This window comes from Durio zibethinus, chromosome 2 (genome assembly GCF_047325235.1).
Source record: "Durio zibethinus cultivar Kanyao isolate XHJ-2024 chromosome 2, ASM4732523v1, whole genome shotgun sequence".
Classification (NCBI taxonomy): Eukaryota; Viridiplantae; Streptophyta; class Magnoliopsida; order Malvales; family Malvaceae; genus Durio; species Durio zibethinus.
Genome location: NC_143163.1, coordinates 15235516 through 15262334, shown reverse-complemented (window position 1 = coordinate 15262334; position 26819 = coordinate 15235516). Strand labels below are relative to the sequence as shown.

General features: G+C 30.0%; 1 protein-coding gene across 3 annotated transcripts; it reads left to right on the top strand.

The window, feature by feature from the left end:
- Window positions 1–5440: 5440 nt before the first annotated feature.
- On the top strand, window positions 5441–25704 carry LOC111309338 (uncharacterized). Of its 3 annotated transcripts, none has more exons than XM_022908424.2 (4): window positions 5441–6621; window positions 6801–6851; window positions 6996–7068; window positions 14488–14990. In XM_022908424.2, exons 1-4 carry the CDS (start codon window positions 5873–5875, stop codon window positions 14647–14649), a joined length of 1035 nt encoding a protein of 344 aa, XP_022764159.2. In that variant the 5' UTR covers window positions 5441–5872; the 3' UTR covers window positions 14650–14990. The 3 variants fall into 3 exon arrangements, with proteins under 3 accessions (XP_022764159.2, XP_089606937.1, XP_022764160.2); XM_089750811.1 differs by lacking the exon at window positions 14488–14990 and adding an exon at window positions 25250–25704 and having other exon boundaries at window positions 5449–6621; XM_022908425.2 differs by having other exon boundaries at window positions 5449–6621; window positions 14491–14988.
- Window positions 25705–26819: the final 1115 nt, after the last annotated feature.

Genomic DNA, 26819 nt, shown 5'->3' with positions numbered 1-26819 from the left:
TTTATTTTTTTTTTGGATTATTCAAGGTGTTTTTGGCCCAAACGCCTTCAATAATCCCCTATAATTTTTTTTTGAAGATTATTTAAGGTGTTTCTGGCCAAAAATGCCTAAAATAATTTTGTTCTATTTTTTTAGCAATTATTCAAGACGTTTTTGGCCAAAAAATGCCTTGAATAATTTCTCACAAAAAATTGAATGGGTTATTCAAGGCGTTTCTGGTTAAAAACGCATTGAATAATCCATTTCATTTTTTGGAGAATTATTCAAGGCATTTTTCGTAAAAAAATGCCTTTAATAATTTTTTTCTATTTTTTTAAAGATTATTCAAGGTGTTTTTAGCTAAAAGGCGCATTGAATAATACTTTATAAAAAATTGAATGAGGTTATTCAAGGCATTTTTAACCAGAAACGCCTTGAATAAACTTATTTAATTTTTTGCAAGGGATTATTCAAGACATTTTCTGACAAAAAATGCCTCCAATAATCCTTTTTTATTTTTTTTGGAGATTATTTAAGGTATTTCTAACCAAAAATGCCTTGAATAATCCAAAATAAAAAATAAAAAGGGATTATTTGAGGAATTTTTGGTCAGAAAATGCCTTGAATAATCCCTTAACAAAATTGAATTGGGTTATTCAAGTCATTTATGATAAAAAACGCCTTGAATAATCCCCTTCCATTTTTTTTTCAATTATTCAAGGTGTTTTCTATAAAAAAACGCCTTCAATAATCCCCTTTCATTTTTTTTTTTGGATTAATCCCTTACAAAAAATTGGATGGGTTTATTTAAGGCGTTTCTAGACAAAAACGCCTTGAATAATCCCCTTCATTTTTTATTAGGGATTATTTAAGGTATTTTTTGCAAAAAATGCCTTGATTAATCCTTTCTAATTTTTATTGGGGATTATTCAAGGCGTGTTCAGCAAAAAACACCTTAAATAATCTCTTGCCAAAAACATCGAAATAGTTCAGTTGGTTAGAGCATACCAATATTAACTATAAAATCTTAGGTTCGATTCCTCCCTCCAAAGTTTTGAGGGTTTTTTAAGGAGTGCAAAAATATTTGTTAGCGGCGTTTACATTATAAACTCCGCTATATTTATAAAAGTCAAAGTACATAGTGGTGTTTAGGTTAACAAACGCCACAAAAATATATTTTAGTGACGTTTTTAAATCCAAACACCGCTATATAAGAATTTAGTAGCGTTTTATAAAAAAAAACACTACTAACCTTATAAAAGCATGAAACTTTGTGGCATTTATTTAAAAATGTCGCTAAAAAACAACCACTAAATTTTTATTTTTCTGTAATGCCACCAAAGCTAATTAAACCAATTGATATTATCTAATATTTGGTTTGATATGAAAAATCATCTTTAAATATAACATAATTTAACATAATAAGAAGATGCCAACTAATACAATCGATATCGAAATGAATTTAACAATTTTGATATAGAGTATAACATGAATGGAGAGAGAAAGAACACAAGTATATTAACCAAATCAGAGAGCACTCTCAGTACTATTAATTGCATGGAAGATGGGATTGAGAGGCGCATGCTTAAGCAATGAATGACCTACCAAGCCCACGTCACTGTGTTTTGATTCTTAGGTTATGGGGAAACACCATTAAGCCTACCAAAGATCCCTATTTATTTTTTTTTATAATTACCTCTTAATAACATACTCTAATGTTCTTAATTTCTTAATATTTGACAAGTAATCTCATTATGCCATGCCACTCTTCTGCCTTCTCCATACGTTTCATTTTCAGAGCATTAGCATTCACTACAAGAAAATGGAAGATTAATGGCAAGTTTGTAGTAGCGTTTCACTTACAAACGCCAGACAACTTTGAAGGAATTGTTTGCACTATCTCATAACAAGCGTATTGTAGTATCTGTAAACTCTTATAGGCAATCGATTGGCGAAGAGGCTCAACTGTTGGCTGGATTTCTAGACATGCTTGCCTGTAATGGAATGAAATTGCCTATTCATTATGAAACATGACATAAAGTTCTAAAAGAAGTTAAGGTCAATGCTTTAAACTTTATTGAGGTTTAGTATAATTAATGACATATAAAAAATTATTATTTTACATTTTATTTACTTATTCAAACTTTTCTTATTGTATTATTACAGTCAAGATTTGTACTTGAAATACCAACTTCATTTGTACTTAAGTCATTAGGAAAGAAATGGAAAGATTATAAGCATAATTTGTAGAATAAGTATTTTGATCGAAATACTACTGTAGAGGCGATGATGGAAAATCTACCATGTAATGTGATTAGGTGGCAATATGAATAATTAGTTAGATTTTGGTTCTCAAGAAAATGACAAGTACTAATTTATAACTTTGTATAGTAGAATGAAATAATGAAAGTGTTTTATGCTTTAAGTTGGTAATATTTGTATTTCCATCATATACATAATTATTTTTTTATGATAGGAAAGAGAATAGATTCAGATTAGTAGCAAAAACAATAGAAATATAGCCACACAAGTGGATCAAAAAGTTTGGCAAGAAAGCAAAAAGAAATAGTAAGTTAATGATTTTAAACTTATTCTAATGAATGAACTTTTTGTGCCATTAAAAAGTAAATATGAAAATTAACAGTTATTGTTCTATTTTAATAGTTTTGATAGTTTCAATACATGATATTAAACTCATTGAAAGTTTTGAACTTAGTTGACATGGATGATATGTATGAAAAAGTTATAGTTTGCATATATTTAGGTAAAAATACAAATTTATTTTTATTGTTGTATTTTAACAGTTTGGATAGCTTCAATACTTGATATTAAACTTGTCCAATTGATTGAACTTGGGTTCTATGGTTGATATGGGAGAAAAAGTTGTTGTTTATGTCTATTTGGGACTATTTTTGCATATAAAAGGCAAATATACAAATTAAACTTTTGGATGGCTTTCAACATATTGAATGGCTTCAATCCATGATATTAAACTTGTCCAAATAATTGGATTTGGTTTCCATGATCGATATGTGTGAAAGCCCAAAATATTTTTATTGTTTGCGTATGTTTAAGACTATTGTGTTGTTATGAGGCCAAAATATAAAAACATGATATTAAATTTATTCGAAATTTCAACACTTGATTGACAGGCTTGATATGGATGAATAAGTTACGGTTGATATGTATCCTATCAAATAACATATATTTTTGTATAGGAGAATGAGATGGACGGTAAAATTAGACATGTGAAACTTTTTTGCATAACACACAAAAAAAAAGACGGATCATACATGAATGTCAAAACATAAGAAATTGTGGTAATTTGTAACATCTATTTTAACAAAAAATAAATATTTACTCATTTTAACATATTATCAATTAATCATTAAATTTGATAGTTGTATATCACAAATTCACAAGAGAAGGCGAAAAAAAATAGGTGCTGAGATTGAAGTAGCATCTAATGGTTCTCTCAACATACAAGAAATGAAAAATTGAATATTCATAAAAGTTACTGGAAAAGAAAGGCATGGACGGGTCTGAGGCCTTGGATCGCGTCCAACACCATCTACCTACTATGGACATAGCTCTCAGTAATTTACATTTTCGGCAAGTCAATTTTCGCGAGACATTTCAATATTGAGAGAGGAGTTGCAAACTATACAACAACGTTTTCAGCAAATTGAAGCAAAAAGAGAACATGAGTGTGCCAAAATTGAGGAAAAACATACTAGAATGGAGCAAGAACGTGCAAAATTTCACTAGTTGCATGATCGATTCGATCATTTTATGAATTTTGTGCAACAACGATTTTTAAGAACTGATCTCAGTGCTCCACCAACTCAGGTATTATATTTAGTAAATATTTAAATTTTTAAATAGAAAAAATGCTTACAATTAAGTGTTAAAAATTGTATGGTATTATTCAGTAGGTTCTTGAGCACACTAGTGATCAAGGTGAAAAAATTTCTTCATCAATTGGTAGCCAACAAAATTGATGCAGTCATCCATTTCATACATTTTAATTTTTATTTTGTTAATGTATTAAAAATATTTGAATGTTATTATACTAATTATTAAACTTTGTGTTAATTACATGCATATTTAAACATGAATTAAGTTTATATTAGTTTCAGTTTCTGAATTTAAGCTCTTTTATAAAAAAAAAATTATTAACAGAAATATTAAAAAATTGCTGGTAGTACCAGCGTTGTTAGCAGCTAACGCCACCAAAGCAATAGCATTTTTCTTATAAAACGCCACTAACTTAGCTGTGTCTGAAAGAAAAAAATGTTGCTAATATAGAAACATTTTCGGAAACAAACACCTCTAAAATAGTGGCATTTTCAATTACAAATGCCACTAAAGTAATAGCGTTTTTCTCATAAAAATGCAACTAAATTAGTGGTGTCTCAGATATACAAACGCCGCTAATATGGAGGTATTTTCAGTTACAAAAGCCACAACAACAATGATATTTTTCTCATAAAAATGTCACTAAATTAGTGGCGTCTCAAAGATATAAATGCCACTAATATGGAGGTGTTTTCAGTGACAAACGCCACCAAAGCAATGACGTTTTTCTCATAAAAATATCACTAAATTAGAGACATCTGAAAGATAAAAATGCCACTAATATGGTGGCGTTTTTTCGAAAACGTCTCTATTTTTAGCTACGCGTGTATAGCCGGCATTCTGACTGACGTTTTTCGCAAACACCACAACTCTTTTATTAGTGTTTATAAACATTGCTAAACGTTAACAAAAATACCACTAAAAACCAAAACCCCTGTAATGAATAGCATGCACGTTTTAAACTTGCCCTTTTCCCTTTAAGAATATACTATAATCAGATTACTCCCAACAGAACTGACATCTGTTTTTTAAAATAAAAAGAATTGAGCAGGCTTTGCAGGGGAAATGTTTTTGATATATCCAAGTTAGGCTGCTGCAAATTTCTATAACTTGTTCGGGGAAAATTAAATAGCTAGAGAGACTTGGGCATAAATGTTTATATGAGAGTGAGACCGTAAGTTTTATTTTTTTATTTGTTATTTTGAAAATATGAGACCGTTAGTATTAATTCCGAATTAATAAGATTATGATCCGGAGCATCCAAAATCTTGAGACGTGTGGGATCTTTGAAGTAAATGTGAAGCAGATGGGACCAAAGGGGCGATGTGATGGGGATTTCTGTTATCTGATTTTATACATTCCAATTGTAGTTTAATTTTTGTAGGGATGGGTAGACATTTCCCCATAAGCTCCCATTAGGTCTAAAAGGGACCTTTTTGTGATATTGTAAAAAGAAAGAGCCTTTACAGTTATTTTCTTCTTGGAACCCTGAAGGTGTTTGCTGCGTTACGTTTAGAGGACTGGTGGAACATATATGTCGTCTTAGTAAAGTCAAAAATCTATTACGGTTCAACCTCCCTAAGAATATATTTACAATAATATCATTATTTAATCTAACTGACTGACTAGCCACCATCTCTCTTTCCCCCTCCCCTCCTGCAACTATTTCATTTCCACAATCTTCCAAACGAAGAGAATTGATGGAAAGTGAGATTTACAACTTTTATTATCCTTGTTGTCCTCTGATATGTTTACAATGAAACACAAGACAAAAATAATTCGTCTCTGGTTAATGGTGTCTCTCGCTTTCTTGATTTCCCAACTTCAAAATATGCTTATGGCAATTATCATAGATTCTTCTGTCCAATTTAAGCAACAGACAGAAAAGCTCTTTTTAATCCATGGCTTATGTTGAGATCAAGACTAAGCTGAGCAATCCTTATCATCATCATCATCATCTTCTTCTTCTTCTTCTTCCTTGTTCTCGTTATAGTCCAAACTGGCTGTTCGGATTTTTGGATTGTCGGATAAGACCATGGTTCCTGCTGAAAACCTTTCTAAACAAGATGATCTTTCTCACGGTGGCGGTTTTTATGGTTATTGTGGTAGCAGTTTCACAGAGAGTTTTGGTAGCCTTATGAGACGCGTTCACGGGTATGACTATCACAGTGAAGCTTTCATAAAATCTGATCTAGGTGCTAATTCCATGGATGAGGATGAATCAAGAACTAATAGTCTTAATGAGGCGGGCTCCAGCTCCAAGCATAACAATCAAGAACAAGAAGATGGAGATGAAGGTTGGCTCCAACTCAGTATAGCGGGTCAGGCAACAAGGTACAATCACAGCAAACATGACCAAGGCGATCGAACGACGAAAAGAGGAGGGTTGATCGAGCTTGATCTATTATCTGGTGGTAGCTCGCAACAAGTTAGGCCATCTATTTTTCGTATGCCTGAGTTTCGAGCTCCGCCACATCCAACGGTTATGCGTAGTTTTAGTGGTTCTTTATTCTTCCAAAACCAACAAGGAAGCAACTCCATGTTCCCTCATCACGAAGAGATTAGCCGGGCATTTAGGCCGATAGTTCAAAATATAGCTGCAGCTCCTTCCTCCGCATCTTCTTCTTCTTCTTCTTTGGTGCCATTGGGCTCCTATTTTGCCAGACCATTTCAGGTGCAATCCGGAATGGATGTTGCCGGGCCGAGCTCGGATGTTAGAATCATTGATCCTCCTAGAAGACCCCATTCTGGCATTTGGTTTAAGCTACAAGCATCACAAAACCAGTAAGTACAAAAAAAAAAAAAAGGAAAACAAGAAAAAAAAAAGAACCAGGAAAATTAACTTTTTGTTTTGTTTTTTAATGAAAAGTTTCTTACTTTTTTTTTTAATCACATCACTTTGGGGTGTTTAAAAATATTAGGATTCACTGTCTGATGAAATTCACTTGGTTTTTTCATTTCAGAGCAAAAGAACCGTTCTTGCCTCAAATACCAAAGAGCTACCTGAAAATCAAGTAATAATATTTTTATCCCTTTGTTTTATTTCAATTTATCGCTTTCCACTTCCGTTTGTTTTTTGGTGCTTTGATAGAAGTCTTTTCCTCCTTTACAAACTTATTTCGTGTCTAGGCGTTCATATTTTTTTTTTTAATCTTCAGGGACGGGAAGATGACAGTGCGGTTATTGATGAAGTATCTGGTTAACAAGCTGAGACTGGATAGCGAATCAGAGGTATTTAAATAACAATCATAAAAGCAACCTTTTTTTCCATTTAAATGCTACTATGTTGAGAACGAGATTTCCCGTACTTCATTTTTGCATATCCCACTTGCTTTAGATTAGCAAAACATGATGTTATAAAAGAGCCAAAAAGAGAAAATTAAGTCATCTTTTTATCCAGTAAATTAATTACATGAGTATAGGACTTGGTTGGTGTTAGAGACATGATAGAAAAGGCAGAACTTAATGCATCTCTCTTACTGTGCTACTTTTTATTTTCATTTTCTTGTCTGATAACAACATATAAATTTGGTGGAAAGTATATTTCTTTGGTAGCCATTTTCTTATCTAATATTCATTAGCCTTTTAACCCATAATCTATGTTTCTTAAGATTGCCCAAATGTTGTCCTAATCAAGGTAATGAGTCTTATAAAATGGTTATAAGCTTCTCGTTTTAGTCAGTTATGGATGTTCTTAGTGACAGGATTAAAGGTGTAGGCTTCAATTGTAGAAATTTGGAGATAATATATAAAACTACTTACCACCTTCTTTTCTCAACCCCAAAAATAAATGGAAGAAGAATTGCCTTCCCTGCTTCTATATATGGGGTTTACTATTTCACACCATAAGTGTATATGAAAATAACATAACAATGATCTGGCACACTTGCATAGCCAACAAGAGAAAACACAAGCAAAGTATTGTGTACATTAAGTAAAACAATATAAAACATATATTTATGTTATATAGTTAAACATTTAGAGAAAAACGTAAGTAAACTGTAAGTAAATGATTAATGGAGCCTTCAAAAGCACTAGAGATGGTTACGTAGCACCTGAATGACAAGTATTTTGCACTGTATATATATATATATATATATATATATATTGCCATTACCTTTAAAAACTTTGGAATGACTTAGAGAAATATAACTTATCTCCCAAAAAATGATATGGAACCATATTTTTTTGTACCTAATGAGAGGACCATTCTTAAATTTAAGACTGTTATGAAAACTCCTAACCGCCTCATCAACTGAATTGGACTATACATAGTTGCAAGAATACACTAAAGAAAGAAAAGAGCATAACGCAAATATGCTTGCGTCAAAATTCAAGCAGAATTCATGAAAAGTGATAATTAACAAGCGGTAAAACACAGCAAAGATAATATTCTAGATGGTAGCATCATCATAAGAATTCATATATATAAAGGTCAAGTATGAGTCTATAGGGAAATCAGTGCATCACAACTTTTTTTTTTTAATACTTGAAGTTGTCCTGATTTTAACCCTAATTACTAAAACTAAGAGTCTAACACTCTAACAATAAGTAATGCGGCTGTTGGCCTCGTTACAACTTTTTAGGATAGCAAAATTTTAATCTAATTAATGTTAAAGGGTTTACACAGGTTCATCTTGGATTGAAATATGAAAGAAAGATTTTTCTTTTGAGAAGGAAGATAATTAAAACCTATATTTCATTAATATATTGACTACTGGATTGACCATTAATTTTCAGAGGATAATTAACTGTTACTGAAATAAATTTATTTTAAATATATATATATATGAATGAAAACTGTTTAATTACTTTATTCAAAAACAAAACAAAAAAGCAGCTCATACTGAAGAAGATAGCAAATATTCTGTTTTAGATGTGAAATTGGGAAAATCGCCTAATACATAGATAATTAATTGTTTGAAGCCTTGATTAGCTAGGGTTACAATCCATACTCCTATTCCTATAATAGAAAAATATATAATTAACTATCAAAAAAGTTTCCTGTCTTTTTTAGTCTAAACATTAATTGTATACAATTTTATGATTGCACAAAACATACGCATGTTGTTACACAAATTAAGTGAAAGGAAACTCCATCGATTGCATACATTGAGGAAAATCACGTATGCATCATGTTTGAATACAAAATTAAATACTTTTTTTTTGGGGGGGGGGGGGGTCTGGGGAATATTCTCAATGGTGAAAATACACTAGAAATTCAATTTGTTTTGTACGCAGTCATTATTAGGGAAAAAGAAGGTCTATTCCACAATAATTTGTGAACGAGGTGCATTATATAAGTGAATAATTTGTGTATCTCAATTTGTTAGCTATCTTTCACTTTATTTTTCATCCTATCCCTTTTGTAAGAAATGCTTCTCATGCACACTTCATAATCAAATGCAATTATTTCGTCCCTAGAAATGACATTAAGGTAAAGTTTTTCCATACTACTTTAGCATTATATATAATTTATAAACCTAAGAGATACAATTTGTGTGCAAAGTTACTCAATTTCATCTGCTAAAACTAAATTAGACTTTTAAATCAATAAATAGCCAAGATGTCCAAAGTCAATTAAAAAATTTTCACAAAAAGTGATAAAAGCAACTTGGTGATCATTCTAATAATTGTAGAGGACAAAGAAATCTTACTAATTAATTTCCATGTACATGTTGCACATTCACATTCATGTGTATGTCATGCAAGAATGAATAAAAAAAGCATTTTATAGATGCTTTTTTTTTTTTTTTGAATTAATAGGTGCTTACTTCAACATACAATACAATTTATTCAAGTTTATATGTTTTTATAGGTTGAATCAGTTAGTACATATTTATATATATCATCCCTTATATATCGATAGGAAATAGGTTTTCACTATGGAAAACATATATCCTTTTTTTTTTTTTTTTCTATACGCTTCAAAGATAGCTTATATGTCAAATAAACCTTGTGCCACTTTTTTTGCATGTTACATTTGATCATAACTTCTTAGGATCTCACTTCTCTTTTTTTGCTGAAGTGGGGATTTTGAAGTTGGGATCTATTTTGGAGGAGAAATTGTGTATTTATTATGTAGAAATTTTTTAAGAACTATTTAAAGAATATGCTTCCAAGATCAATTAACAAGAAAGATTTGCATTTGTTTCTTTTCAAGTGTGTATAAATTAATATAAATTATTATGAGACATTAGAACCATAAGGCCTTAATATTATTCAGTTCATTTCACATTTAATGCACTTATTGCACGCAAGCTATGCATATAAATATTATCGTTGATTTCTAAAATTATAACGGCATAAATTATGAGGGAGAATATTGCAACTTCTTATACGCAATTTTAGAATCATTAGATAAGATGTGATGATAGGTTCAACTATGGTCCAAATGAAAAATTACTGGAAAATGGTACATACTTTTTATATGTTTTACCCAAGACAATTTCGAAACGCGTTTAACAGCTGGAAAGAAACGTGCGTTTATCTTTGTCTAGCTATTAGCTTTTGATAAAACTTTGCCATTCTTTCACTCCTAAACATTTTTTGACCCCTATATTTATAAAATATAGGATGTGTGTCTCGCTGAAACATCCTCCTGATTTTATATAATAAAAAAACTTCCACATGTAGTTTAGGTCAATTCGGCTGCCATTGAAGGCAAATTCTTCGCAGCGGCCAGGTGATAACCATCTCTTTCTCACATATAAAATTTTCCTCTTAGCCAGGGTTTGTTTTAGTCTATGCCTCTCTAGGATAAGAGATTTCTCCTTTCTCACGTGGCGTTAAACAAAATATCCAATGATTACATAGTGTTATAAGTGATTTTAGCATAGATGTAGTTCTCTCCTCCTCTTTGATGATTCTCCGATAAATCATTCTTGCTCTTCCATCAATGATTTTTGTCCATAGTACTGGTATCTAGGCACCGATTTAATACTCTTTTACACCATCTTGTTCTGATGATCATTACCCATAATCTAGAGAAGCATAGCCAATTTCTTTGTTTTTTCATACTCTAGGGCAATAATAATCAAGGCAAGAAAAGCCAAAAAAGATACCCCCACGGACATGGTGGGAAAGGTTTCTTTGATCTTTTTTCTTTTCGCAATTTTTAAGGGCAATGCATTGAATTTAGATATCATTTATAAAAACATCTTTGTCTTTGGATCATTATCTCGTTGAAATGTAGAAAAAACAAAAAAAAAAAAAGGGTTTGATTTTTAGATATGTAGTAATATCATATCGTAGGGCCATGAAAATCACAAGTGGACACTGTCATCTCAAACCCTGTACCTGCACGCGTTACCGCTTCCTTTCGTCATGCTTTCGCTTCTTTCATCTCAGCTTTCGGAAAGCTAACTGTAAGCCCTCCTTTTTTTTTTTTTTAGCCCTCTCTACACCGTTTCTTTTTTTTTTTTTTTCATTAATGGTACAGGTGTAAAAATACCTTAACTGCACCGCTAGAGTTTAAATGACCCCATCAGCACTCCCACAACCAACCACAAAAATACATTAAGAAAAAAAAGAGAAAATCCCCACATTTTTTACACCGGGAGGAAGCAATGCATGAGGGATAATTCTGATGGGCAAAGAAGTCCCTGTCAATTAACGATCCAAGTAAGTGAAGCAAAATTAAACAAACAATCATTACACAAGAGATAAAAATTTAACATAATTCGATACAACTGACTTATATCTACAGATATAAAAAAGATTCACTAGTTGTAAAATATTACAAACAAATATTAAATCAAGCATTCATAATTAATACTCATAAACCCTCTCAATTTCTTTTAATTTTATAGAGTATTCTCAACCCAAACAAACATATATCTATATGTACTCATACATCATACCTATATGGATTATTTCAGTTTCCTCTAATCCATTCACAAACATATACACCCATAAGGACATTAATTTCTAGTAGACTTATAGATTGTCTATCCAATAAAATCATACAAATCTCTTACATCTTTTTTTCATACTCAACCATATATAGACTTCACCTATTTAAAAGCATACTAACTTATCTATCAAGAAACTTTTTTTTTTAGAATTCTTCTCTTGTAAGTTTTCTTATCCATCAAGTAATATATAACTAATCTCAAATAGATCTATTATTAGATTTGAGTTATTATTCCCAACAATCTTCACTTTTACTCAAATTCTATCAATCATCAATCTTCATGCTAGATATCCTTGACTTTACCTACAATGGAAGCCTTACAATCATTTTATCTGTGTGTCTTCACACTTCATGCAAATTGATCCTTAAAACATAAACTCAAATTTTTTTCTTGAATCAAGCTCCTCTAGGCTTGTTTCTTCTTATGTCTTGAACCTTCAGGTTTGATACTACTTATTAGACTAAAAAAGCTCCAATTCAATCAAGTCAGTAGAAGCAAAATTAAACAATCAATTAATTACACAACAAAAAACAATTTAACATGATTTGACCAAATCGATCTATATCCACATATGAGAAAAAAGATTCATTAGTTGTAGAGAATTACAAACATACATCAAATCAAGCATTCATAATTAATACCCATAAACCCTCTCAATCTACTCTAGTTTTATGGAGTATTCTCAACCCAAATAAACATATATTTATGTGTAACTATGCACCATACCTATGTGAATTATCTTAGTCTTCTCTAGTCTACTCACAAATATACACACCAATAAGAACACTAATCTCCAGTAGTCTTATGAGTTATTTACCTAATAAAACCCTACAACTCTCTTATATGTTTTTTTCATGCATAACCATATAAAGACTTTATTTATTTATCAGCATACTAACTTGCTTATTAAGAATCATTTTTCTTTTAGAATTCTTATTTTGTAAGTCATTTTATCCATTAAGCAATGCCTAACCAATCTTAAACAAATCTATTATTGAATATTAATAATTATTCCCAACAAATTCCACAAAAGAATCATTCCTAAACCTAGTTGTTGAAAAAAATAAAAAATAAAAAATAAAAGCATAAAAAATAAAACAGATGAGAGCCCCCTATCAAACTGAGTTCTTTATAGTTGGTTGAAGGAATGCATGCAACATTAAATATTAATATTAATATTAAGGGAATAAATCCTTATTTATCATCAACATCCTCCCATTTAATTAATACTTTTTTCCTTTATCGAGTTTTACCTTATTTATTTTAAAAATTAATAATTTATTACTCTCTTCATCCTATGTGATTTGACTTTTTATGATCAAATTTTGTCAATTGTAATTATTAATATTTTAAATATTTTATTAAATTAGTTTTTTATAAAATTATATTTTAAAATTTTTCATTCAAGACTTTAAAATATATATATATATGTTTTTCATATTTTAGTTAGAAATTTATTTAAAATAAAATGAAGTCAAAATTAAAAAATTTGAATTCTTAAAAATTAAATTAAAATATTATTTATGATAGACAATAAGTATTAATTAACCTAAACGAAAAAATCAACATACAATTAAAAAGGAATATTTACCTTTCATTTTGACATTAGGGCTTTTATGTTGAAAGAAAGCAACGTGAAGAAGACGTGCATGAAATGTGATTGGTGTCTGTGACAGATGTTTGAGTTAGGTTTTGTACGAATAAAAAAAAACCTATTATGATCATTAAAAACTCTAATAAAAAGATTAAAAAAATTAAAAGAAAAATCGGTGCCTATTCCTCGCCGTACTTTTTGGATCCATTGCAAATCATGTGTTTAATTAACTATTTGATGCCTACTATTTTTGAATTATTATAGTAAATCTTTTTTGAAGTTAATTATTATAGTAAATTATTTTAATTGTAATAGCAGTATATCAAAATAAAGTCTATGGAATAATGATTTTGGCTTACGAGTAAAGTCTAGGTGCGCGCCGTAATGATTAATTTCGCGGTTGTTTAAGATCGTGGAATTAACGGGCAACTTTGGACGGTCGATTTCCCTGCCTGACCGCTGACCTAAGTTGTAGTAGTACTAGTAGTAGTCTTTTTCATTTTTTGGTCATAGGGGAAACGAGGAATCTGTTGGAGTAAAGGAGAAAAGTCAGAAAGAAATGGAGAAATTTTATGGGTAAAGTAGAAGTTTAGGAAAGATGGGGCATAGCAGGGTTAGACGTAAGCCACTAACAAAGCATGACTTCAGTACCACTCGTAGACATCTCAATTTAAAAAAGAAAAAATATGAACACAATAAAAAATGCAAAAAAAATATACAAATAATATAATTTACAATTTTAATAAAAATTATATATAAATTTAAAAAAATAAAAAAAGTATTTTTGTGTTGACGTGTATAAATTATAATATATAATTTTTATGTAAAATATGATATAATTGAATATAAAAATTATTAATATTTTATATAATACGAATATATAAATTACTATATTTAACATTACCAAAAAATAACCTTCAAATTTTAGCATTGAAATTTTTTTTTTAATTTTGGGTATTCTTCAAAACCTTTTGTTAAAGCCTATGTAAGCATCAATATAAATGACAACATAGCTTCATTTTTTCAAAAAAAAATTTTAAGTGTCTTTTTTATTTATTTATTTTGTAATTACATTATGAATGCACATACTGTTGAAGCCCTGACAAGAACCTACTGTGGGATTGGGGTTGATGATAAAAGCAGATAGAGATAACATGTAGAGGACAGCAGCTTCTACCATTCTTGACGTTGCAGCATGTAAGAGATCAAATATGGAGTTCAAGAGATGCTGTGACTTTGCTTCTAAATACCTCAACAGCTGATTATAATGTAATGGTTATGCACTATGGTAGGAGCGCTTGAAACACAACACAATTTTTTTTTCTCATAATTTAATCGCTTCCTCTTATGCGATGTATCATTCTTAAGTTACGGAGAAAATATATAGTTTGGGGATGCCCTGAAATGATGTTTTGACTTTGGGAGTCAATAATATAACCGATAATGCGATTACGAGCTGGGCTGGCTTCATATTTAATTATTATCATTTCTGTTAACTGTTACAAACTTTGTTGATTGATTGACTAATCCATTTTTTTCCATCTTTTCTAATCACTTCTCCCTACCCCTAAATCATGCCTTAATTTATATCTCCACTCAAGATTAAGTAATCACTAGAAAAATTATATATACTAGAATTTGACATGATTTAATATTTGATATATTATCAATGTATATATTTTATATACTGACAATAAATTAGATAATGATATTTTTTCATATTATCTAATTTATTTTATTCGTGAATTGTCATTGTTTGATTCTCTGATAGTGTATAAAATCTATATATTGACAATGTATTAAATATAAACTCATTTGACATACTCATTATATAGGTAAAAAAATGTCTTAAAACATTTGTGATTTAGAAAAAATAATATAGGCCAATTTTTAGGTGAAAGGTGGATAGTTTTTTTTAATGGATATATATATATATATATATACATATATATGAGAAAAAATAGGTGAAAAAAAGAAGTTAGCTAATCATAAAGTAGTCAAGAAGTTAGCTGACTAAAAATGAGTGGTTTTTTCTTTTTTTTTTTTATAAATATGTTTTATGTTGTAGTATAGTTTTGACTAATACAATCTTATTGAAGAAAAAAACCTTGAGTAAGGCTCTTCCATGAAGTTTTCTTAGTTAGGTAATAATTTCCTTACTATGATGCTAATAATTTTTGAAAATGTTATCTCATGATATAATACTCAAATGAAGAAGAGCAAGATTGCACTTCAAGTTTTCTTGAACACAAATGAACTATAGACCATAAAATGAGAATGAAAGAGAATGATTTGAATTTTGAAGAGAAAAGATGTTAAGATGTGTAAAAATAAATGTTAATTAAAATATTTATAAGCCTCAAAGATGTTTAAAATCATCTTTACGAGTAGACATTATTTGGATGAAAGATTATCATCTTTCGAAAGAAAGAACATGTATGTACAACACACTTATTTTTTTGAATTCCCATAATAGGCAATTCATTGCTTTAGTCAAATAATGGAAGCACAGTTGATTAACCCCAAAATCAGTCGATTTCTGAAGCAAACTTGGAAAAAGCAATTGATAGCTTTCCAAAGCTAGTCAACTGCTCGAGCTTTTTTTTCATTTTTAAAAAATGCACCTAAAAGTTAGTGATGCAATTTATTTATGAACAATTTCTAAGCTAATTTGCTACTTTTGCTTAGCAGTTGATAAACAGTGCTAAGGCTATTTTCAACTCCAAACATCATTTTACCAACACATATAAATGCTCATGAATTTTATAGATTTGTTTTCACTTAAACACTTAAGAAAACAACATCTTTGATAATATATACAACAATTTCTTATTTAGTACCAAAGAATGTAAATCTATGCAATCTAAAGAAAATGCAAAGCAAGGTGTATTTAGGTGAACAATGTTTGAACTTTTGAATTGAATATGAGATGTAAGAAAACATATTCACACCTACATTGGTTCGTTTGTTCCTCTAAAAGCAACGCAATTTAAATAATGGACCTTCGCTCTATGTTGTGTTAGCAAGTATTTTATGATTAACTAAAAATTCACTAGAAGTAGCTTCTCACTTCTCTATTTGCATAGAAAGACTTATCTACAAAGTTTCACAACCTTTTTTTTTTTTTTTTTACTTTATACTATCCTAAAAAAAGTTATAAATCTAATAAGAATTCATGTCCAACCATCTTGATATGTATTAACAACACATCTAGAAATGAAACTTTCTAAAGAATAGTTTTTCCTTATATTGTGCCACTATTCCAAAAAATGATGTATTGAGAATTTCATATATCTCATATATCATAACAAGATAAAAGACTTTTAGTGATGAATATTACTGACAAAAAATTTTCATCGTTGAAAATTATCTTTAACGACAAATTAATGATGAATTTTCATGAATGGATATTTTACTTTTAATGGTGAAATTTCGTTATTAATGATTAAAATTATCGATGGAATATTATTCCATTGCTAAATATTGGCACCAAAAGTTTTGAGATGACACCAATATTAGCGATGAATTTTTGTTGCTAATTCATTTTAATTCTTATGGATTTAACAATGGAAAATTTTTGTCCTTAAATAATTGTTTTTTTTATTTTTTATTTTTAAATTAAAAAACCATTCTTTAAAAAAAAAACTCCTTGTTTCCCTCACTAACGGAAGCCATTTTACCTTTTTTCAAAGCCAAGAATATAGCACAACCTCCATGCCACCACTGCACTAGTGGCCCCATAGCAACCAAAAGCCTTTGACCTTCTTAAAAGGAGCACCAATGAAGATGACACGAAAGTTTGAGGCAACAAAAAGGAGAAGGTTGAATGTGCTCTATTTAGGGGTGGGTAGTCACGTGATTTTCTACTGGAAAGATGGAAAGCATCATTTCGTCAAGTTCATCAAAGGTCGCAAGATGAACTATAGGGGCCCAATGATTACTTACATCAATTGTAAGATCTCTAGTCTCTTTCGACTTAGGGTTTTTATGTGATGAAGTAAGAAGTTGACAAGGATATCAGTAAAGGGCTAAAGGAAACTAGTAGTAAAGATGATGTAAAGAAGTTGATAATGAAGTTATCTAGTGTAAACTATCAAGCCAAGGATTAGTCGATTATAGGAATAGTAGTTATGTATTGTGGGTTATAATTCACTAATTAAAAACTATCATGCATATGCAGATTTTAGGGTATAAAGGAGAAATCTAATTTCTTTGCTCTCGTATCTCTTTTTTGGTCTTAATTTTCTTTTCTTTTGGTTTATTTCTTTATTCTTTTATTTAGATTAACTCTTAATTAATTCAATAGCATCATTCTATTACAAATTTGGTATCAGAGCCTATTAGATCTACCTTTAATTTAGGAAAACCTAAGAAACAGTAAACCATGATTAACAAAGCAAAATTGGATGCTCTATAAGAGCAGTTTCAGGTGATACAAAGGCAGTTTGAGGCTTTAATGACTATTGACTTAATAGTTCCAAGGTCGTGAGAAGAACAAATTAAGCTTATTGAGTCCCAGCTTACTAAAAATCATGAACGTATAAGCCAAGTGCTTGAGCTATTGGATCCGAGAAAGGCAATTGAAACTCAACTAGAATCAAAAGGGATAACTAGCAGCCAACCATCTGTTCCCATTTCTTAGTTTAAAAAGAGAGGTAAGGCATCTGTCAAAATCACAGTAATAGATGATCATGAAAAATATGCTTATAAGCCTAATAGAGTAAGACTATTAGCTAGTAAACAATATGAAATCAATGGTAGTACCTTTCAATTTAATACTGAACAATCTAAACATGTTGATTTCATTTTTGGTAGTAGTTATTTAACTGTTACAATGCATTTGCACCTATACCTAAGATTGAGTTACCAGTGTTTGATAAAAGCAATCCTAGGGTTTAGCTTAAAAAATGTTAAAAAGACTTTGCCATATTTTCAATCTCTGATCACCAAAAATTAGAGATAGCTGCTACGTATTTAGTAAAAAAGACTAAGGTATGGTTCTTATGCAAAAGGAAAGGGTGGCATGGTTAGAGTTTACTAATGACTTATGCCAAAGGTTTTGTGACAAAAACTTGTTCTGACATAATAAAGGAGCTCGACAAACTAGCCCAAAAGACTACTGTGGATGAATATCAAGAAAGATTTGAAGAGTTAAGACCATATATGTTACAATATAACCCATACTTGACTGAAAGGTACTTTGTTTCTAGCTTTATAAGTGGACTCAAGGATGATATCAAGCTTAGAGTGAAGGCTAATAAACTTGAAACCTTAACTGATGCCTATAGATAAGCGAAAACTACATGAACGATCAATTGAATGTGAAAATAAGAGACATAAGTAAACTACCAAACCTCTGTTTACCTCTAATACTTGCTTTTATCTTGAACCTATTCACACTCAACCAAAATTAAACCCACTAACCAATTTCATACCGAATACACAATAGCTTATTGAGTAAAAAAGGTTATAGAATCTGTGTTTTAAGTATGGTGAGAAATTTATGCTAGGCCATATATGTAGAACAAAACAACTTAATGCCATTACTACTTATGAATCCAATGAGGAAAAAGACAACATGCAAGATGGTAATGAAGAAGTAGAAGGAGTTAAGGAACAAGACAGTCTTGAAAACTTATAAAGTCTCACCAATACTCTTATAGGTAGTGTTGGGCATAGCACTCTTAGGATTGAAGGAACGATAAAAGAGAAACCACTTTATATTTTCATCAACAATGGTAACACTCACAGTTTTGTACTCCTAAGTGGGCTCAAGAAGGAGTGGAGCTAGAGTAGACTAATCATTTAGCTATAACAATAGCTAATGGAAAGAGATTATACGGTAATACCAGATGTAAGGAGTTAACCTGGTTAACGTTGGGACATGTTTTCTCACATAATTTGAGAGTATTGCCAATAGGCGTAATGACATAATTCTTAAGATTGATTGGATGAAAAGGGATAGTCCTTTGATGCTAGATTTTAATAAGCTATATATGACTTTTTAGAAAGAGGGTCAGTAAGTGACATTGAAAGACAATAAAAAGCAACCAGGTGTTAAGCTCATTACTAGTAAAAAATTATAAAAAATGGCTAATAAAGACCCAAACATAAATATAGAGCTTTATATGATCAATGTAGATTGTATGGAAGAAGAACTCCTTTGGAACTACAAGAATTACTCACTATTTATTATGACATCTTTGAACAACCAATAGGACTACCACCAATTTAATCACATGACCATAGTATACCCCTTAAGGAAGGGTCTTAACCTATAAATTTAAGGCCATATAGGTTTTCTCATCACCAAAAAATTGAAGTGGAAAGATAAATTTCAAAAATGTTATCTTCATCTATTATTCAGACTAATAAGAGTCAATTTTCTTCACTTTGTCTATTAGAAAAAAAAAATGGTACATGAAGGCTGTGTATTGACTACATGTAACTTAATGCAATGACAGTTAAAGGCAAGTTTCCAATTCTAGTAGTGGAAAACTTGTTAGATGAATTGAAGGGTGCCAGGTACTTCTCCAAGATTGATTTATGATCAAGATATTGGCAAATCAGAGTTAAACTTAAGGATATATCTAAAATAGCCTTCAGGACTTATCAAAGACATTATGAGTTCAAGGTAATGTCATTTGGACTTACTAATACTCCTGCCACTTTCCAATCATTGATGAATAATGTGTTTTTTAAATATCTAAGAAAGTTTATGTTAGTATTTTTTGATGATATATTGGTTTCTAGCACTACTCTAGAGGAACATGTCTTACATTTGAAACTTGTCTTTGAGGTGTTGAGACTTCATCACCTATTTTCCAAGAAAAGCAAATGTTTTTTTGGTCAAAAATAGGTTGGGTATCTTGGTCATATCATTTCAGTAGATGAGGTTGCAATTGATTCTGCTAAGGTAGAAACAATAAGGAATTGGTCACTTCCTAAATGTCTAAAATCTTTACAATGGTTTTTTAGACTGACTGGCTACTACAAAAAATTTGCTAGGGGATGTAAAGTGATAAGTAAGTCCTTGACAGACACGTTGAAAAAAGATGGATTCCATTGGTCAAATGCAGCAACAATAGCATTTCAACTACTTAAAGAAACAAGGAGCAATGCCTTAGTACTTGCACTACTAGATTTTTTTAAGTTTTTTTACCTAGAAATAGATGCTTGTTCTTTAGGTATAGGAGTAGTTTTGTCACAAGAAAAAAGGCTTATTACCTATTTAAGCAAACCCTTGGGGGTTCTTGACATAGTGATTTATCTATCTATGAAAAAAAGTATCTAGCTATTTTGATAGCAGTTTCTAAGTAGAGACACTACCTTGAAGGTGGACCATTCATTATCAAAATTGATCATGAGGCCTTGAAATATCTCTTAAACCAAAAGTTAATTACTATTATTTAGAAAAAAGGCTTACCAAGTTATTGGGTTTGAATTACACTATTCAATATAGGAAAGGTAAAACAAATATAATGGCAGATGATGCTTTATCGAGGTGACATGAAAAATAAAGAGGGCTGCATGTTCTACATTCAACCACTCATATGCCTAAATGGGTAATTGAAGTAGAACAAAGTTATGAAGGAGATACAACTACTCAAGAGAGAATCACAACTTTTATTATAAATTTTGCAAGTGGTTCTGACTACTATTTTAGTAATGGAGTACTCAGGTATAAAGGCAAGGTTTATGTTGGAAGTTAGGGTCTATTGAGAACTCAAGTATTACAACTACTTCATGATTCACCCCATGGAGGTCATTCAAGAATCCAAGCAACCTATTATAGACTCAAACTCTATTTTTATTGCCTAAAGATGATAAAGCAAGTGCAAGATTATGTGCAACAGTGTGATATGTGTCAAAGGAATAAAAGTGAGCATGTTGCTTATCTTAGTTTACTACAATCAATTCCAATTCTTACATAGACTTGGGAAGTAATCACCATAGACTTTGTGAAAGGACTGTCTCAATCTCAGAAATTCAATTGTATTATGGTCATCATTGACAAATTTGCCAAATATGCACATTTCTTGCCTTTTTTTTATCCTTACACAGCCTTAAATGTGGCTAAGGCCTACTTATGTTAAATTCATAAACTTTATGGAGCTCCAAAGGTTGTTATATCATATAGCACTAAAAAAAATCTAAAATATAGTAACACTAAAAAAAAGCATTAATAAAACCCCAAAATTCATCAGTATAGCACTAAAAACCCTATACCAATGGTTAAAATGTGTATTCTTAAGAATTTTTAACCATCAATATATCCCTTGTTGGTATAGACCTATATTGATGATTTTTAAGGTGTGAAAATAGCTTACAGAGATATACCTATAGTTAAAAACTATCAATAAATGTATATCTATTGGTATAACATCTGTTGTGTGTTCTATCATTATACATTTTATCGATGGTTAATACCCGTCAGTATAAACTTGTATGTTTTAATAATTCTGGCCTATATCAACGATTAATGGTCATTAGTATAGACTTGTAATTTGTTACCTATAGTGACGTTTAAAGCCCATCGGTATAGATTTGTAGTTTTTAATTTTCTCACTTATATTGATGACTAGTGCCCGTTAATATAGACTTAAATGTTTTAGTTTTTTTGACTTATGCCAACGGTTAACGCTTGTCAGTATAGACTTGTAATTTTTGTTACCTATACTGATGCTTAGCATTTGTTAGTATAGACTTGTATTTTTTAATTTTCTTACCTATACCGATGGTTAGAGACTATTAGTATAGAATTGTATGCTTTAATTTTCTTACCTTTACTGATAGTTATAGATTGTCAGTATAGACTTATATGTTTTATTTTTTTATTATATTTTGATGACTGTTAGTATCGCCTAAAATATTCTAACGATCAAGTGCATTAATATAAATGTTAAGATGTTGATAAATTTTTCTAAAAATTATATTTTCAATTATTAATATTAATTTATTTATAATCATAATATGATATGTTTGCATATAAACAAAATAAAAAAAAAAACACAATAAAGTAAAAGATATTTAATAACATTAAAACTACAAGTAAATTATTTATAATCCACAAACTTAGTATAAGTGAAAAACTAAAGTCATTGTACCAAGTCTGATAAAATAAACATTGATAAAACAAACATAGATAAAGAGTTACACAACCTTACCCTAAAAAACACAACCATAAGTTTACAGTACCAGATACCTAAAGACCTTTTGATCACCTTAAAACTTCAATAAAACTCTAACCAAGATAATCTTAAAAAATTGGTAAACGAGCAAACAATTGCAAAACCACCTTAATAGGAAAAAACATCTATGCACCTATTACAAGCCTTTTCCAAAACCAAAATATTTTAATTCATACAAAATATCACAAGTCTTGAAAAAGTCAACAAGTGTAGCTACATCATATAACTAACAAGCTCAATGAACCCAGCTCACTAACAATATTCAATATATTAATCAAAGCATCACAAAAAAATAGCCTTATTTCAACAAAGTGCATAACATCCAAAATGATACCAAATTCCCCTACAAACATAATGCTTTGAATAAATAAACAATTTCTAGAATAAATGATCCTATCATAGATTTCTACAAAGAAGCATTTGCATAGCATAAAAAAAATCCAATTAGAATTCTTGTAAATTATCTTATATTTATAGAAGGTAAGAAGGTAACCATCCATTCATATACCAATGGAAATAATTTTATAAACAATTATTCATTCATACATACAAAAGGTAATCATCCATTTACATACCAGCAAAAATAATTTTATAAACATTTTATTCATTAGTGTAATGCATGAATGAACAAGAAATAACCTAATTTACATGTGTAATCTCCTCATTCTTTTAGTTTAATTCCAAATAATAACTTAATGAAACCAACCTAAGATTATTTTAGTCAACAAAACTATCATTAAACAAATATTTTCACTATCATTCAAGTCTACAACTACAAAGCAAGCTTACATCATAAGGAAGCCTTTTCAAAGGGAAAGAAAAAAAGGTAAGAAAACCTTTTCAAGGGAAAAAGAGAAGGCTTTAAATTATAGTGTAATTTAATGATTATGGCAAAGACGATGGGTAATGTTTCAAGATCACAATTACATGATTCAAAACCTACATTCAAAATTGATTTTGGCATTCTATCTAAGAAACAAGTATTAAGCAAAGCATTTTCACATATGTATCATGTGATGAAAAGTTTACCATTTTCATTTTCATTAAGTTGATGACTCAAATTTGAAGAACGATTGTTTTCACGTGTGATTTCTGAAGCACTACTAGCATCAGGAACCAAAAATTAATTAAAAAGAAATTTCAATAAGGTTCAAGATTCATGAGTAATATGACAATTTACATCTATACAAACTAAAATAGATGTTATATATACCTTTTATTCACCATGTGAATAACAATATTCAAGATATCCATATTCTCATTAAGAAACTGTCTTTCAAGTACCAATTTTTTTGGGATCATTCAAGGCATTTTTCTGATAAAATGCCTTGAATAATCCCCTTCAGATGTTTATGAGGAGATTATTGAAGGCATTTTTGCCTAAAAAATGCCTTGAATAATCCCTAAAAAAAATTAAATAAGGCTATTGAAGGTATTTCTGGCAAAAAATGCCTTCAATAATCCATTCTCATTTTTTTTGGGATCATTTAAGGCATTTTTTTGATAAAATACCTTGAATAATCCACTTCAAATGTTTAAGAGGAATTATTGAACGTATTTTTGCCCAGGTGTTTTTGTTCAAAAAACACCTTGAATAATCCTAACAAAATATTGAATGGGGTTATTGAAGGCGTTCCTAGCTAAAAATGCCTTGAATAATCCTTTTCAATTTTTTAAAGGGGATTATTTAATGCATTTTTTGCCAAAAATACCTTCAATAATCTCCTCTTTTTTTTAGGACCATTCAAGGTGTTTTTATGATGAAATGCCTTCAATAATCCCTTAGGGTTAGTCAAGGCATTTATGGTAAAAAAATACCTTGAATAATCACCTTTAGGCATTTATGAGGAGATTATTGAAAGCGTTTTTGCTTAAAAAATGATATGAATAATCCTTAACAAAACATCGAATGGGGTTATTGAAGGTATTTTTGGCCAAAAACGGCTTTAATAATCCCTTTCAATTTTTTACAAGGGATTATTCGAGGTGTTTTCTACAAAAAAAACGCCTTTAATAATCTATGATTTTTTTTATTGAGAATGCTCAAGGCATTTATGCCCAGAAAATGCCTTGAATATTCCCTTACAAAAAGTTGAAGGCATTTTTTTTGGTAAAATGCTTTTACTGATCATTTTTAAAATTTATTCCCCTATTTTGAACTTTGGAATCCCAAACTGCTGTTACAGAGAATGATTAAAAACTACATTACAACCAAACCAAAACCCCTAAACCCATGTAGTTTGCCTTTTTCTTTTTGTATCTATTTTGTCGTTGTCGACCATCAACTACTAAACACCGTGTGACCTTTCTTTTTACCAATATGTCCTTATTTTATTTGTTTTTTGTATTATTTATATTCTTTGATATAGGTATTTTTTTCCCTTACTATATAATTTTATTCATTCCACTATCATCTTAGTCATCCAATCTCCCTTCATTGCATGTATGGTGTTTCTTTGTAGTTTGGTTTAAATATTATGGTTTGCTGAATGGTATTGTGTAAATTCTATGCATTTTTTTCTCATTATTTTCTTTGCATGGAACTCTGATTTAAAGTAGGAATCATAGTATGGCTTGAACTCATAAAATATTATTAGTTTAAGGATGTTTTACGTATATTGGTGTAGTAACTGTAGTATGATTATTATGTACTATGTGAAATTTAGAAAGACTATTTGGTTTATTTTGTATAATTATGATCAAAATCGCAGGTATTATGAAATTCGAACAACATACTTCTCTTACTACTGAACTTGAAGAAGACACACATATCGTAAAAGGAAGAAAAGTAAGGGGACAAAATAAACAAATGCAAGTGACTGACATGAATATTCACGTTGACTTCAATCAAAACGGGCAACCTATGTCTGATGGAGCTGCCAAGTTGGCTAGTCATATTAGAGCGATCATCCATAGTAGCATTTCTATTACGTACCATAATTAGAATTAAGTTTTTAATGATCTAAAAGATCATATATGGGAGTTGATTGTGGTATGTTTATTCAAATATTTTGTAAAATTTGTTAAATGATCATTTAATTGAAATTAAATGTGTTCATACTAATTGTGTTAAGTTTATTAGGAATGGTTTGACATCCTAATTAAGTGTAAAAACCTTGTGTTGCAATTGACAAGGAAAGCATTCAGAGACTTTAAAAGTAGATTGACAACCTAATATATTTTACCATTCGTTGATCTTAATGATATCTTGGCTATTCCACCTTTGTCATATGTAAATGTTATAAGTTATCAAGATTGGATGAATTTTGTTTGAGATCAGCTATCAGAAGAATTCTCAATGCACATAGTCATTACAAAAAATTGTTTATAAGATTTTATGTAATATATTTGATATCTTAATATGTGATTAACATAATTTCTTTTTTTTTTAGAAAATCAAAGAAGAACAAAAGAACATTCAGGCCAAACAAGTATATCACCATCAGACATCGAGAAAGGGTTATACAAATGTCAAGTATGAGCTTCTAAGTATTTATACACTTTTTTTATACTCATAAATGAATATTTATGAACATTCATTTAATAGATTCTTATTCTTATATAGCATTAATTTATTAGGAATCATCTAGCTTTGGCACCGAAGTTTCTAGATGGGATATATGGGAACAAGGACATATACAAAAGGAGAGATCATTTACAAATGAAGCAACTGAAGAAATGGCTAACAGGATTGTATGTATAACTGCTCATTATCATAACATATAAATCTATAGACCTACAGCTAAACATGGATTAGAAGAGTCACCATGAATCTTTTTTGTTAAGGTGTCATTGGCCACCTAATCAAATTTGATCTACGAAACCAGAGTTTAGGTTCGGGAGTACGATTACATGTGAGGAAGGTTATGATGGTACCAGTTTAATTTCAAATTATCCAAGCCCAAAAAAATGTTTATGCTTTTACCAAAATGTTAAATATTGAAAATTAGTCTTAAAATTATCCCAACAGTTTGGTAGCAATTTTAAGATGATTCTCTCACCTCAGGAGATTCATGGAGACTAGTGTCCCACTCTGAAGGGGCTCCATCATTAGATTCATTATAATATTTTATTAAAAAAAATTAGTAAAGTCTCTCAATAGTTTGGTAGGACTTACTTTAAAGCAGGTCTTTCAAAAGTTTAGTGAGATTTTATTGTAAAAAGATTTGTTAAAACTTTTGAAAATTTCATTAAGTCTCTTAATAGTTTGGTATGACTTAATTTGAAATAATCTTCTAATAGTTTAAAGGATAAAAATTATTTTTTTATATTTTTTCTTTT